The sequence below is a fragment of the Gaeumannomyces tritici genome (assembly GCF_000145635.1).
Source record: "Gaeumannomyces tritici R3-111a-1 unplaced genomic scaffold supercont2.1, whole genome shotgun sequence".
Taxonomy (NCBI): domain Eukaryota; kingdom Fungi; phylum Ascomycota; class Sordariomycetes; order Magnaporthales; family Magnaporthaceae; genus Gaeumannomyces; species Gaeumannomyces tritici.
In genome coordinates, this window is record NW_008804545.1 from 3,322,076 (window position 1) to 3,338,425 (window position 16,350).

Consider the following 16,350-nt stretch of genomic DNA (forward strand, 5'->3'; position numbering starts at 1 on the left):
CAGTCCCCCCTGGCCGCAGCAAGGTCTCCACGATCCACCATCAACTGGGCACCACCAAACAGCCCCAAGGGCGGCCAGCCGGACCCAGCATGGAACCCACATGTGCACGATATGTTCGTCGATAGCGCGCATGTTCGCACGGTTTAGCGTTGCAGGTGCAGGCCGAAACCTGCCTGCAGCGACGCACAAAGGAAACACAATGGAATGGAGAGCATCAACGGTGTGTCAAAGTTGTCGGGTCTGTACGTAAAAGTACGTAATAAGGTCGACGCTGCTGGCCCGTCCATGGCGGCACCTGGCGGACCGTCCTCCAGGCTCCGGACGGGGACCAGCCCGGCTGACCTCCCTCCCCGCGCTCCAGGTCGCTCCAGGGGGGCGAGACCGAGTTTCCATTACCCCCAGCTTATTGAGTGCGGAGCCCTGGCGGCATCATGGGGTAAAATTTCGACTTGTCCTCATGATGCCTCGAAATTTCGGCTGCAGGCAGGGCCAACGCCCAGGTGCCAGGGCTGCCAGCTCCCGGCCCCCTGGTCTTTGCCTCGCCCTCGCCCAACTGTTGGGTGACTGAGCACCGACCGACTGGCTTTTTGGCCCCCAGGCTGTCGCCGCCTTTGGGCTTTCTTTGGCAAGTTCATCCTTTTTTTCTGGTTGCTGGGCTTCAGGTATTCGTAAATTCTTCCGTTTGTGTGTCATTTGCTTTCCCAACCTGGACACCGACGAGCTCCAGCATTGTACCCAAAAGCTCACCGCCACTCGATTTTTTCTTCTCTTATTATTTTTCCTTCTTTGTTCCACCCCTTGTTCAATCCGATCACACCTGGACCTCTTTCTCGAATCGTCCACTTCGCAGTTAGAGAAGCTCGCCCATCTCTTGCCGTCTTTTTTCCCCTGTTTTTTCTTCTCTTGTCGGTCTTGTCGCCTTCATTTCACTCTACCATCGTTTGATGCCACCAGCGAGTGCTATTCCCGTGGCTGATCAAGCAACCCGTAAAAATAAATCGTTCTTCTGCCCCCTACTGGACCACAAAATGGATTGACATCCTATCCGCTCGTTTCTCCCGCTGTTCCCCGCAAATTGGCCAGAACGGAAGCAAGCGAGCCCTACATCTCCCTGGCATAGGCCAATGGGACTCCATGTGACTTACTGTTCCAAAAGCTTGAACTTGTTTCAATGCGAACCGCCCTAACTGGCTGGGCACGTGGACTAGCCCATTCCGCACAAGACCAACCCGAACCACCCATCCCAGACCGCGTGGTCGCTGAAAAGGCAAGTGTACGCAGGCAGATCCCAAGCAAGATGCCGGGAGCCCCGGCAACCTGGGTCTAAGTCAAACGACCTGTGTTGTGGAACTTTCTGATCTCCTTCTAGACAGAGACGTCGACACCTTCCGAGCTGCTGTAATTTGTTTGCCGCCGAACCGCTGATTTAGTCCAATAACGATCCTGTCTCGGACAGCATCGCCGACATTTCCTTCCTTTCTTGTCTTACTGGCTCCCTCACTTTGGGGTCCTTTTCTATTGCCTGCCTCCAATCTCATCTCACTTGGGCACTCAGGCTGATAGATGCAGTGACTGACACGATGGTCGGTCAATGTGCAGCGCCCGACGCGCTCAACTTCCGTAGTTCCATCACGCCAAAACTCGTCTCAACAACCAGACGTCGCAGTGTACTTCGAGGGACAGGCCACCAATGAAGTTGGTCGCCGGCGCCAGAGCAAGGCAACAAGTAGGAACTTGTGGCCCTGGGGCAAGTCTACAAGCGGCGAAGCCCAACCCTCCCGCGTAGACTCCAAAACCTACAGTGGCTGTATGTGGCCTTTGAAAAAACCAGTGTCGGCGCCGTGACAAGTTCCGTGCCATCAGTAGCACTGAAAAGGGCGACACGTAATTTCTTGCCCCTAACATAGAGTATTGGTGGGTCTCATGACTTTTGCGACTTCTTTGCGGACGAACTCCAGATCGTCGACCATCTCAATGTTCGCTTCTCCAAGCCAAACACATACCCAGATCCCCCTTTTATGAAACGCGGGCCTGCCATTTTTGTGGACATGATCGACCTGGTGCTGCCAATAGCTCCGGAGTGGAAAGCATACAGTTATGGACAAAGGATCAAAGAGGAATGCGGGGAGTACTGCTTGGAGTAACAAAAAAACGAAAGCGCTATCGACCAGTGCCGCCACCCACATACGACGTCTGACCGACCAGACGGCCTCTGCGCCGCAGAACCCCCGTTCATCCCCGGTGAGTGTTTTGTTTAAGATCTCTTCCCCCTCTCATCCCCCCTTCCCCTTGGGGTGGTGCCTGGAAACCGGCACATTTAGTCGTAAAATGAACCGCAGTTATTAGTGGAGGTTGTAGCTTGCCAGAATGCATCTGTCCAATGGGAGGGTGAGTCTCCGAAAGGCTGGGGTTGGGCACCCATCGGGCGGACAGCCGCATCGTAAGCTGACAAGCCGCCTGTAACGGTTTAAGCACCAAGGCAGGGAGATAGGTCACATGAGAGGATCTCAATCATAAAACCCCACCATATTCCCCTCCGTCATGTATAATACTTCTTTCCTCCTCACCATAGAATCTTCGTCTATAGGTGCCAATAGATCATCGTCCTCGCGACATGTCTAGGATTATCCGGCCGTGACACCGCGACCCTCGGCAGATTTTAGGCGGCCTGCGCACAGCCCTTTCGATAAGTGTCTCATATTAGAAGGCGATGGCTTGTTCTCTATCCTCTCTACTCCCATAAATCTCAACCATACAGCTGTCTTCGCCCCATTAGCTTTAATCGGACCAACGCCGCAGTCGAACGACGCCTACAAAATCGGTGCCACCACCTCGACGTCGTTCGAATAGCTCAAATACACAGAAATGGCCGCTAAGCTTGATTCCAAAATAAGCAGCCTCTACCAGCCACTCGAGCCCAACCAGGTCCGCCTGTTACAATTAAACCCAGACGCCAACGCTATCGACCTCGGAGGCTTCAAAGTGGTAGACCTGTGCGACACTCCTCCGTATTACGCCCTCAGCCATAGCTGGACCAGCCAGGACAGGTACACAAACGTCAGTGTCGGCGGCTATCCGCTCACCCTGGCCACCGATCTCGTCGCCTGCGTAAAACGACTTTCGCAGCTATGGCACAAAAAAACCGACCTCAAGCCACACGTCCAATATGCATGGATCGACAGCATCTGCATCGACCAGTCCAACCTGGCTGAGCGCTCGGCCCAGGTCGCCCTCATGGGGAGGCTTTACCGCGGATCCATTAGGACGCTCATTTGGCTAGGGGACGATGACGACAACTGCTTCGAGGCGTGGACGCTTCTCGACCACATCTACACCATCTGTCGGCAACAGAATCCAACGGTGTCAGACCCATCCGACATACCTGCTCGGATTTTCCTGCAGTCTGCCCACGACGCCTCCGGCCTTCCCGCCTGGGACGACCAGAAGTGGACGCATCTGGCCCGGCTCATGCAGCGCAGATGGTTCTCCAGGATCTGGGTCGTGCAGGAGGTGGCGCTGTCGCGGCTGGACCCCGTCGTCCTCCACGGAGACCACTGCTATCCCTGGAGCCGCATCGGCTGGGCGGCTGCCTGGTTCCGCAAGAACGGCTACATGCGACTACCGCAGATACCCGAGATGCTGCGGAACGTCTACTCCATGACCCCGCTTCGGCAGGCGGGCGAGCTGTGGCCCCTCGACGCGCTCGTGGCCATGACGCAAATCAAGTTTAACGCAACCGACCAGAGGGATAAGATCTACGGCTTGTTGGGTCTTGCACGCGAATTCCAAGACCCTTTCGATCTGCCTGACGAGCTGCAGCCCGACTATACCATCGACATGGCCGAGCTGTGCCCGAAGATGGCGCGGTTCATGCTGGGCCGGAGTCGGTCGCTGGCGCTCCTCACCCGTGCGCGGGGACTCGGGGGCACTATATCGAGGAAACAGCGGGCGCAGGATCTGGATTTACCATCGTGGTGTCCTGACTGGAGCGATTTAGTGATTCCCAACGAGGGCATCGCGACGAGCCTGTCGTGGGTGGACTGGAAGGAGAGGTCGAAGCCTGCCCGATTCGGCTTTCTCAAACAGTTTTCCGCGTCGGCCGGCATCGAACTCGACATGGAAGACCATGTGGAGGATCCTCGGACTCTTGCCCTTCGTGGTATACGGGTGAGCGAGGTTGAGAACGTGACTCCTTTCGCGGTCAACCTATCCCGCAAGACCGAGCCCGAGGAGCCATTCACGGCGCAGATGATCCAAATCCTCTCCCAGGCACTCAGGCTTCTTCGCAGACACTCTTCCTGTCACACGGGGATTGAGCCGGTGCCGATTGAGGGCCGTTAGGACGGCCAACAGGACGAATCACAAGGACCTCGCATGTACTACGCGCCCGGTCGAGAGGGGTAGCTCCCCTCGCCGGGACACGTACCCGGTCATACCCCTCTCTCTCTCGGTCTCTCAGACGGCCTATATAAAAGAGGCCCTTCGCTCAAGGAGCTCCTGGGAGATTCTGCTTCCTTAAGCATCTCCTAAAGGCCTTGAGAAATTATCAATACATTGAGCACTCTCCAAGCCGGTTATTGATCCCTTTGTAACAAATAATTTCTCATCTCTCCGGGACTGCCTTGACAGCACCTATACCTCTGTTAGGAAGGGGCGCCATCAATCCAAACTACTCCCAAGCACCTACTTGCCTCCATGGGCTCGATTCCCCTCCTCATCGCGCAGATCCTTGATAGCGTTGCCGCGATTATACGCTCTTGGGCAGATGACCAAGCCGGCAAGCCGAAATCTGCCCCTGTGGACGAAGAGAGTCTTATCGGGTTAAATGTTTCCCCTTTTCGTTGCCAGCACTGCACCCGCCCTGCGCTTAAAGGATCGCGGTCTTGCACTTATCATCTCACAAGGACCGAACGCGACCAACAATCCCGCTAGAAGACCGACTTTAGCGTCGGTCACCGTCACAACGGACCCCAACAAGCCCTTGCAATCGGCTACCCCGCAGCCGCCTGCTTTTGTTAATAGGCCAATCGATAAGTCCCCTAATCCGCTCGTTGCTTTAGGCAGAAAACCCACCCCTGCCTTCAAAAGGCTACGAGCGCCCTCCGGGTCAATCAACCCGCACCAAGTAACCTTACCAACAGCCACAGGACTCGCAATTATCGGTGAAGATCGCTTCGTACGAGTCGAGAGGCAGCAAGAAGACCTCCGACAAAACCTGACGGCTCGAGTTGACGTCCTGACCGAGGACTTTGACCACGCACGCGACTCCACACGTTCCATCCTCACCCAAGCAAGTCAACAATACGAGTCCACCTTACAGCTCCTCGAGGACAGCAAGACCGAGCGAACGACTTACGAGGGAGCTGTTGCGCGACGTATGGACACCATCGAAAAGCGCCTCCGTTACGAAGCAAGCCAGGCCCTTAACAGCCTCGCCCAGCAGATCGAGTCCACACAAGGAAACCTCTCCGCCCTGTCACAACAAGTCCAAGCACGAGGAAAGACCACCAAAAAACAACTCGCTGTCCTCCAAGAAGAATAGAGGGAGACTGTTAGGAAAATTCGGTTGTCCTTCGTTCGGCAGAAGCAGGAGCACGACCTTTTCAGACAAAAGCTTAATCGACTCTCGCTCCTAACCCACGCGGTGAAGGCCAACACCGAGGACACAAACCCCTTCGACGAGATTAGGGCACGCTATAAGGACCTCCACAAAGAAATTATCAGCAACTCGGAACGGATCCAACAACAAAACAACGCCATCGCCGCCCTAAAGCACAGCCTCAACGTGGTAGCCGAGCTTTATCAGGACCACTCTAGGCAGATCTCCCGCATCACCTCGCCAGAACCCCTGCCTACGTACGACGAAAGTCGACGCGCCTCCATCGAACCCCTTTCGCTAGACGCAATTATGGCAGACGGCGAGCAAGCACCCAAGCCCCGGGGCCGGGCCTCCTCTCAGCCCCCCAAGAATACTCCAGAGGCCACCAACGGCAGCAACGCGGCCTCTTCCGGGAACGACACGTCGGGACCTGCCACTGAACCACGGAGGCCCCGGTTATCCCACTCCCGCGCCCCCAGTGAGAATCGAACGAGGCAGGATACCCCCATGTTCGACCCAAACACTGGAGCCATCGTTTTGTACACGGCCCCAACTTTCGACGAGCTTTGGCAGAGCAACGGGGGAAAACAGCTTTTGCCCATCCCCCAAGGGACAGATTACCAGCCCCGGATCCCAGGGGACCCAGCATACTCTCAATGGATGAAGGAAATCCATGGTGGCCTTCAAACGCTCCACCAAGCAGTGCTCGCCTTGCGCAATAGGGTACGGGACCCAACGCAGGTACCCGAACTGGTGCAATCCCAAATGGCAGAGCTACGCCAGCAATACGACCTTACGCGTTAAAACTACATGACGGTCTCCCAGATCGTCCAAGACGGCCTAACCATTTCAAAGGACCAGGCACGCTCCTTTGAGAAAAGAATGATTGAAGGAAGCAACCAGTTTGCGGCCAAAGTCTGGGATGTTATCGCCAAAACCGCCAGCAACGCCTCCATTCGCGACCACGCCTACGAGGAAATGAAAAAGGCCCACGAAGCCCACCGGCAAACAATCGAAGAGATGCATTACCGCTTCGCCCATACCATCGGGTCGGTCGAACAATGGGCCGGCCACACGGAGCATCGGGTGGCCAGCACTGAGCAAAGGCTGGACCATATAAAGGGGCAACAGGAGGCAATTAGTGCTTACCCCCTGACCACCCTGGAGCAGCAACAAGCCTTCGCCGAAAACATTATTGCCGAAGTCAACAGACGGTTGGCCAAAGGCAAACAGGTAGATACGGCTACCATCCTGTCCCGAGTAGCCTCCCGACAGGCGTTTCGCCAAACCACTCCGGCCATGCAAGCCATGCCCCCAATACCTGTCTCCTTCGCAAAAACGGCTCATTCCAAATCCTCCGCCTTCCGATCCGACCCTACCATGATAAGGGCCAATACAGCCCCGAGCCTTGCTCCCTTTGCCCTAAAGCAGACCAGTTCCATGCACCGACAAGCGATGCGTGAGGACCCTGCGGGCCTTATGGCAGCGATACACCGGCAAGCCAGGGAGAGCTCGTACTTCCAAATGTTAGGGATGACCAGCGGAGTCCCCCCGAGAGGAATATCCTCCTATCGACCACCGGCCCCACCGGGCGATAATCCTTCCTCTTCGGACTTAAACGGGGACGGGCCACGGCAGCCCCCAGGACCACCGCGTCGCCCCCGAGCCAACTCATTACCCGCGGGGAGGGACCCTTCCCGGCGGCATGGCGCCATTTTTATGGTGAACCCCGTTTTACTTAAAGCCCCGCCTACCTTCGATGGCAAAAAGACGGACTTTAAGGACTGGTGGTACATGGTCCGGGCCTATATAAACGCCGTCCCCCAAACATTTACTGGCGACGACCACAAAATTTCCTGGGTTGGTTCTTACCTTAAAAGGGCAGCTTTAAGGGTCCACGTAGGAAAAGCCAGGATGCTGGAAGCACATGGCCTACCCGACACCTGGAACGCCTACGCGGGCTTTCTGGCCAAGCAATTCCGGGACCCCAATAAGGAACGAACAGATTCCATAAAGCTGAACGCCCTCGAATACAAGGATAACATTACCGGGTTTTTTATGGAGCTAACTCAACTTAACGCTACCATTAAGCTTACCGGGACGCGTTTTAAGGACTTCGTTAGAAAAAAGCTCCCAAGGGAAATAAGCCGCCTCGTTTTTGCCAACAAGGGACACATCCCCGACGTGGACGAGGAGTTCCTGGAGTCATTTCAACAAGCCGGCGTTACTTATAAGCTTATGATGGCCGACAAAAGCACCCTCCAGAAGCTTCAAACGGGGGACCAAGGACTTAAGGAAAAGGGAAAAGACGAGCCCGCTTCGACTTCGGAGCGCTCGAACGCGGGCCGTCCCCGCGACAAAAGCTCCAAGGCCCCCTACGGCCAATCCTCAAACTCCCGCACCGCAGCAAACAAAGGTCCAACTCTTGCTTAAGCCCGCAAGGACAACATTTGGTCCACAACCAGGGCCGCCCTTAATGGCATCAACCAGAAAGACATCGATGCTAGGAAAGAGGAAGGCATCAATTGCTGGCGCTGCGGTAAAAATAACCACCACACCCGAAATTGCTTCGCCAGAAAAGACACCGAAGGGAAGGACCTCCCTCCGGCACCAGCGAAGACCGCGGCCGGAAGCAAAAGGCCCGCGATTGAGCCTCCGGATACGAAGGAGGAAAACCAAGAAAAGCCCGCCAAGAAAGTTAGAATTGCTGGCCTCGCCATACACGATCCTAAGCCCACTTACAACCGCTTTTTCGAAGAGATTGATACAGACTCCGACTGCTAAGGGTTAAGGGTTTCGATGACACCACCCAAAGGACAATGGGAAACAAATAACGTTACCCAGACCGCCATCTGTGCCTTCCTACAGGCGCGACTCACAGGCTCGTCCCGGGTAATCACGAGACCCATAGTTGACATGGCCCTACGCATTAAAGGCCAGGAAGAAAGAACAGTTAGGGTCCTCCTAGATTGCGGCAGCGACAACGGCTACCTTATTTCTACCCAACTAGCCGCAGAACTACAGCCACACGTTGCCAAACGCACCATCCCGCGGGTTATGTCCAACTTTACAGGGCACAAGGAGGATCCCTTAACACATTATATCCCCCGAGTCACCCTGCGACACTACGACCACCGGTCTTGCGTGGACCTTGACGTGTCGGACTTGGACCCGGATTGTGACGTACTTTTCCCCGTCCAATGGATAACACGGCATTACCCAACCGGAATCTTTAAACGAGACCATGACGACATCCGCTTCGATACCGACGAATGCAGGTCCTGTCGCAAACCCAGATTTCGCGGGGTTTCCGACCCACGAGACCCGGCAAACATCTCCAACACCGACCCCGCCACAATCGCTTTGGTTAAAGGAATGACGAAAATAGCTCCCACAATGGACAGCACAGCCAACGAATTCGACGGTGTCCCCGAGAAGTTCCGCGAGTTCCTCCCTATCATGTCACCAGAGGCAGCAATGCGTTTACCCGACCATCAGCCTTAGGACCATAAGATCCATCTAAAGGAGGGAGCAACCCTTAATTGGGGACCCATTTACAACCTTAGCGAGCGAGAACTCGGCGTGCTGAAACCATGGCTTACAAAAAACCTAAAAGCAGGCCGGTTGTATAAGGGCAAAGGCGCGGTCGGCGCACCTTTCATATTTGCCGAAAAAAAGGACCCCAAGGATCCTTTGCGACCAGTAATCGACTACCGAGACGTTAACTCCAAGACCATTCCGGAACGATGCCCAATCCCGTTGATTACGGAGCTGCAAGACCGGCTCCGCAACGCCAAATGGATGACCAAGATCGACTTTAAAACTGGCTTCCACCTGATTCGCATAAAGCCGGGATACGAATGGAAAACAGCGTTCCGATGCAAATACGGCCTGTTCGAGTTCGCAGTTATGCCCATAGGTCTCATTAACGCACCAGCGACCTTTTAAAGAATAATAAACCACATATTTATGGACCTTATTAACGCCGGCCTTTTAGTCTACCTTAACGACCTCCTCATCTACGCAAAAACAGAGGAGGAGCACGACGACCTCGTTAAGGAAGTATTAAAACGCCTGACCCATTACAACCTCGCTGTCGCCCCTTGCAAATGCGTTTGGGGAGCCCAAAAGGTTAAGTTCTTGGGCCACATCATTAGCCAGGAAGGGATCCGAATGTTACAGGACAAGGTCGAGGCCATCCTCAATTGGGAGGCCCCCCGACAGCTACGGGAATGCCAATCGGTGGTTGGCTTTGCCAACTTCTACCAACGGTTTATCGCAGGGTTTTCCAAAATTGTCAAACCCTTAACGACAGCCAACGCCCTCTTAAAGAAGGACTGAACCTGGACCACGGAAATGCAAGCCGCCTTCGACACTCTCAAACAAGCATTTACCTCGCCCCCTATCCTGCGGCACTTCGACCCCATTTTACCAGCGATTATTGAAACTAACGCATCTAACTTCGCCCTGGCTGCCGTATTATCTTAACGAGACCCGATCGACGGGAAACTCTACCCGGTGGCTTTCCACTCCCGCAAAATGACCCCGGCTAAAATCAACTACGAAATCCACGACAAAGAGTTACTCGCGATTGTGGATAGCTTCGGCCAATGGAAGCATTACCTCGAGGGAGCACAGCATCGGATTAAGGTTTTTACGGACCACCAAAACCTCGCTTACTTCACCACGGCCAAGGTCCTTAACCGAAGACAGGCGAGATGGGCACAACAGCTTTCTAGCTACTGGTTCCTAATTACGTACCGCCCAGGCAAGCAAAACGAGAAGGCCGATGTACTCTCCAAATTAGAGCAACACAGGCCTGAGAAAGGGGGGAGTGAGAACCAGCCGATTACGACGATTTTGCAGGACAAACACTTTAATCCCACCTTATAAGCACCTTCCTTTTTCCTCTCGTCGGCAAGACTTTGCAGCATCCCAACCATGCGATGGAACCCCGCATTTACAAACAAAATTAGGCAAATCGCCTCCTTCGACACCAAGTACCAGGAACATTTGAAGGCCCCCCACAAAGGGGAGGAAGTCGACAATGGGCTCCTGTACCACCGCTACCGACTATGGATCCCAGCACAGCTGGAACTTAAGCGCGAAATCTTGAAGTCCGAGCACGACACCAAAGTCGCCGGGCACATGGGAATGGACAAAACCCTTGAGCTGATTACCCGCCACTTTTGGTGGCCAGGGATTGAGGGGGACGTCCGAAATTACGTGAGAAGTTGCCTGGAATGCCAACGCAACAAAGCACCCAGGCATGCACCATTCGGGCTATTCCAGCCTATGGAGCTGCATTACCGACCATGGAACACCGTGGCCATGGACTTCATTACGGACCTCCCGGACAGCCAAGGCTGCGACTCCATCTGGGTCATGGTAGATCCGTTTACCAAAATGGGTCACTTTATCCCCCTAAAAAAGGGACACAAAAAGACGGACGACCTAATCCGCATCTTCGCCCGGGAGTACTGGAGATTCCACGGGGTACCACTAGACATTATTTTAAATCGAGATTTACGATTTACCGCGCATTTGTGGCAGGACTTCCTTAACCTCGTAGGCATTAAGCTTCGAATAAGCACTGCTTTCCATCCCCAGACGGATGGATAAACGGAAAGGCTTAACCAAAGCCTTAAAGCCTATTTACGGTCCTTTGTTAACTACGAAATGTCCAATTGGGTAGACTTACTGCCTATGGCTGAATTCGCTTACAACAATACCTCTTTAGCAAGTACCTCCGTGTCCCCTTTTTTCGCTAATTACGGATTCGAGCCAGCTGCGCACAACCCCCCGAGGCCAGGACGTACTAAGCCCTGCCCAGCCAGCAAACTTTATGCGCACTGGATGCACGGAGTCCATAACGAGGCCAAGCAACACTTCGACGCCGCCCGGGAACGAATGAAGAAATGGGCAGACAAGAAACGACAAGCCCTGCCTGTCTTTACAGAGGGTTAATACGTTATGCTTAACGCCAAGAACATTAAAACCCGTCGCCCCATTAAGAAATTCGACTCCAAGCTCCTCGGCCCTTTCCAGATCACCCAGGTCATTTCCCCTTTAGCTATGCGACTCGCGCTACCCCTTACATGGAAAATCCACCCAACCTTCCATGCCTCCCTTATCGAGCCTTACCGCGCGAGGGTTTAGGGCCAGCCTGACCCGGACCAAGTCCTACGGGACGCACCCCCCTTGCTGGACGTATTTAAGGTCGAGGAGGTTAGGGACTTACGCCAAAAGGAAGGAGCCGTACAATACCTCGTTAAATGGTTGGGCTTCGACAAGAAGACGGAGATAACGTGGGAGCCCTGGAAGAACTTTGAGGGAGAAGCAGCCAAGGAGGAAGTCAGGGACTTCCACCGGAAACACCCGCGGAAACCCCGCGACCCCCGCGTCTAGGGCCCGGGTCGTGCCCTTAGGAAGGGGAGGATTGTGTCACACGGGGATTGAGCCGGTGCCGATTGAGGGCCGTTAGGACGGCCAACAGGACGAATCACAAGGACCTCGCATGTACTACGCGCCCGGTCGAGAGGGGTAGCTCCCTTCGCCGGGACACGTACCCGGTCATACCCCTCTCTCTCTCGGTCTCTCAGACGGCCTATATAAAAGAGGCCCTTCGCTCAAGGAGCTCCTGGGAGATTCTGCTTCCTTAAGCATTTCCTAGAGGCCTTGAGAAATTATCAATACATTGAGCACTCTCCAAGCCGGTCATTGATCCCCTTGTAACACTTCCCTCCTCTCCTGGGCGGAGCAGTTCGCCAAGGTCACTACCGTCGAGCAGCACGACTTTGGGGGACGAAGCTGGGACCAGAACCTTTCCGACACCATGGCTTACGTCTACCAGCTCCTGGTCGCCAACGAAGCTTTGGTTTCAATATGCGCAGAAGCTGGCGGCGGGGATGCGCTTGCGCGTCTGCGAGCATTATCAACGGGCGGTAACGCATACTACTACAAAAGCCTAGTACGAAACTACGGGTTTGATCGGGCATTTTTGGTCACGACTGATGGGAAGATGGGCATCGGGCCATCAAATACTCGCCCAGGAGATACAGTTGCCGTCTTGGGGGGAGGCGATGTGCCGTATTGTCTAAGAAAGCAGGGAGACCATTGGCTATTTGTTGGCGAATCGTGCGTGGAAGGTCTCATGAGCGGCGAGGCTTTTCAAATGTCTCAACAAGGACTCCTTATGGAAAAAGTGTTTGCTTTACGATAGGTCGACCGACGAACCTTAATTAGCACAGGAATCATAGCTAAAGGGAGGAAGGGCAGGGACAAAGAATGGGGCGGTGGCCATCGGCCAAGTATGTTCCAATTGATGTATTTGCTGTACGACAAGCATTTGGATGCAGGCACGACCTCCTATTTCTCTTTGTATGGCGCACAACCAAAACCCGCCGAGTAGAAAAAGTTGTCTTGTCACCGGACCACATCGTCTTGGCGGACCCCTTTGGGGACGAACTTGTAAACTAAGGCGAAGTACCACGGAAGCCTGGTCAAATCCTGGTGGTCCACCTTCGGCCTGCCAAGTAGAGACCAGACTTTGTTGTGCTGAGCTCTGCGAATTCTTTTTTTTGCGCAGCTTTACTTTAGCCATCGACTTCTGGGACGACTCCTGGTGCGGCATCTGCACCAGCCACCTCGGGCACGTCATCGACCTCGCCAAGCCGGTCCTACAGTGGCCCGAACTCGGCGTCGTGGCCGACCTAACGCTCTCTCGGGTCGTGCCCCGGCTCCTGCTTCCCTTACAGGCCGAGGGCCGCACCCTCAAGCCCTCGTTCGTGCACGGCGATTTCTGGGACGGCAATACGGCCATGGACGCTAAAACGGGGGAGGCGTTCGTTTTTACCGTTTGCTCGTTTTTCGGGTACAACGAGTACGACACGGGCGATCGGCGCGCCCCGCCATCGCCTAAGCAACTTTACTTATATCCGATACTACATGAAGTCGATCCCCCCATCGGAGCCAGGTACGCGCTATAAGCCCGAACCATTAGGATTACGGCCCCTTTTAAAATGTTATACGGTTAACTCGGCATAATATTTTACTGCAATAAATGACTGGGATGCTAAAAACCTCCTATATTTACTGGTATATAATATTGGCAATAATTTGTATATCCCGGGGCTCACCCTAAAACAGCTGTAAGTTACGCAATTTATTATTAACCAGTCGTAAAGCGCGCCGGCTAATCGCTAAATAAACAGGATTTATAAAAGCATAACAACCCTCTGCAAAACGCTCTGCCCCGATAAGCTGGAACAAAGATTGCAGGAGCTCGGAAAGGGCTCTGTAAGCAATAGCGGTGGAAATTCGGGGCCCGTTGACAGCGATAACGACGAAGAAGAAGAAGAAGAAGAAGAAGAAGAAGAAGAAGAAGAAGAAGAAGAAGAGGAGGAGGAGGAGGACCGGTTAACTGCGAAACAACCAGTAATGTGTTTTCCTAAATCTGAAAACATCCGGTTCCTAGGGTATATCTAGCAGACATAATAGGAGAGAGCAAACCCACAGGTACAAAAACGCTAAAACCTACTTTGTAAATCAGGTAGTCTTGACTGAGGCTGAGGCATCAGTCAGCCCAAGTTAGCTCCTGAGTAACCCTCAAGACAAGCAATCAGACGGACTTTTCCAGTTCATCAGCCAAGTTACATGTTCGCAACCTGTACTGCTTCAGAGCCTTGACTACATACACCCTGCCTTATGAATAAACCCTTGGTTCTTACACCTGGCCTCCGTACGCTCAGCAGCAAACCACGCCGCCCTCCCTGAGTAGGCTGGGCGAGAACATGCGCTCAGGCATATCAGCTAGGGGGCAGCGTCGGCTTAACCACCTCGGCGGGGTCATGCTGGACGGGTATTGTCGTGGTGGACAGCGCAGAATTGGATTCCGCCGTGACGGCCGCGGAAAAGTTCGCCGACTGCGAGAAGGACTGCGGAGCCGATGATGTGTTGGGGGGCTTGGCGACCTGTCCGACAATAGTGGCCGAGGCGACCGCCTTGACATACCAGCAAAATCTTGCTCTTTCTTTCCAGTGCGTAGCACATCGCTTCACCTTCTCGGTTTTCTCATCGTAGGTATCAAGGTCGTCGATGTACGGCAGGGGGATGTTGCGCAGGTAGCAATGGCCGGCATTGCTGGCACTTTTTAAGCAAGGGTACATTAGATTTGTCTCTTTTTTTATGTAGACCCAATCTTTTCCCCATGACTAAGTACCAGTGCCTCGTGGAGCAATACCGCGGCGACGTCAATGGCCTCCGGCTGGACGGCAAGACGCTGCTCTACGCTGCCTGCAGCGCACCAGAAGAGCCTACCGATGAGTTACTGGAGATTCTCCTGCGCAAGGGGGCAGACGCTGCGATTCCCTCGGATGGCACTGTTGAGGAGTATCCGCTCCACTTCGGCATTGAACACTGCCACCCAAGAACCATCACGACGCTGCTCAAGGGGCTCGACGCACACGACCTGCTCCGTCTCCAGCGGCAACCCGACACGGTGTACAAGGGCTGGACCGCCCTGCACGCGGCCGTTGGCGATCCGCGCCTCCGCATTCACATTGTCAAGACGTAAAAGGTGCTCGAGCAGATCACCGCTGCCGCCCAGGCGTCCGGCCGTGACGCAGATCTGTCCGTCTTGCTGGAGCTGAAGGATGACGACGGCCGCACCCCGCGGAACTGGCAAGGGAGGCCTGCGAGAGGAGTGGAGAGAACGCGGGTCGCTTGGAGGATGCCTAGGAGTCTTTCCGCCACACTCAGGGACGAGAGCCAGCTCCAGCCTGACGCTGGCGGAGGCCCCAATGTACAAGAAAATACGATCGAGGAGACGAGATGATGGATTGGGTTGTCTGGGTTCTAAGCTGGTGTTTAGCCCACATCATATAAAGGCGGTGATGGATGGACGCCTCCACGTGGTTTCGATCCCGATACTACAAGTCCCAGGGATCACAAACACTAGTGCAGTGGATCCTTCCTAATTAGACTACGTACCCAGCTACATTTTCCACCATAGAAAATACCGCCAAATTGATGTATCGCTACCCGCACCTCCATTTGCCAGAACCCACTAGAGTCGTCACCCACAGATAAGATATCAACATACATTGATCTCTCTACAAATTCAGTGGCACGCTGTGTACCCTTACCCCCCTTGTCGACCACCACACTAGTGTTTGTGATCCCTGGGACTTGTAATAAATAAGGTACATGCATGCGGTAAATTGTCCTGGGCCGTTACATTATTGTTAAAGAAATAATAAAATATTATCCAAAATAAAACCAAAGAAGACCATCGACTGGTCCTAAAAAAAATGTACATTCGCCCTTTTTACCCACGAAAAGACCGCGTTTGATTATTAGCCTCGCTTACACCGATGTATCCCTCCGATTCGCCAGCAAGAAGCGCTTCGAAATCGTTAGCCAGCTCGGCACCATCTAGATCGCTACAAGGTTCCTCCCTTTGCGCCGCGTCCGGCCCGCCGTCATCCGCGGCAGGAAGTGCCTCGGTAGGGTCAACGACTGTTTTAAAGCGACTTGGGTTTTTAAGGACCTCTTCGGCGATAAGAGGTACCTCGATAGGATTAGCAGCCGGCACTTCGGTGCCGTTTGGGTTGTTGAGAACTTCCCTTTGTTTCGCGTTGGGCTCGCTGCAACCAGCAGGCGCACCGCCGCAGCCGCATCAACTAAACTCCTCGGTGTCCTTTTCCGCCTCCTCGGCAGCCTTATTTTCCGGTTTGCTACCGCTAAACCCC

The 16,350-nt window shown here is 54.2% G+C and overlaps 1 protein-coding gene across 1 annotated transcript; it reads left to right on the forward strand.

Annotated features, from left to right (window-relative positions):
• Positions 1 to 2,865: 2,865 nt before the first annotated feature.
• GGTG_01037 (hypothetical protein) lies at positions 2,866 to 4,341 on the forward strand (the record flags this gene model as incomplete). The annotated part of the gene is made up of 1 exon (XM_009218794.1): positions 2,866 to 4,341. The coding sequence occupies one exon, from the start codon at positions 2,866 to 2,868 to the stop codon at positions 4,339 to 4,341; it is 1,476 nt and encodes a 491-aa protein (XP_009217058.1).
• Positions 4,342 to 16,350: the final 12,009 nt, after the last annotated feature.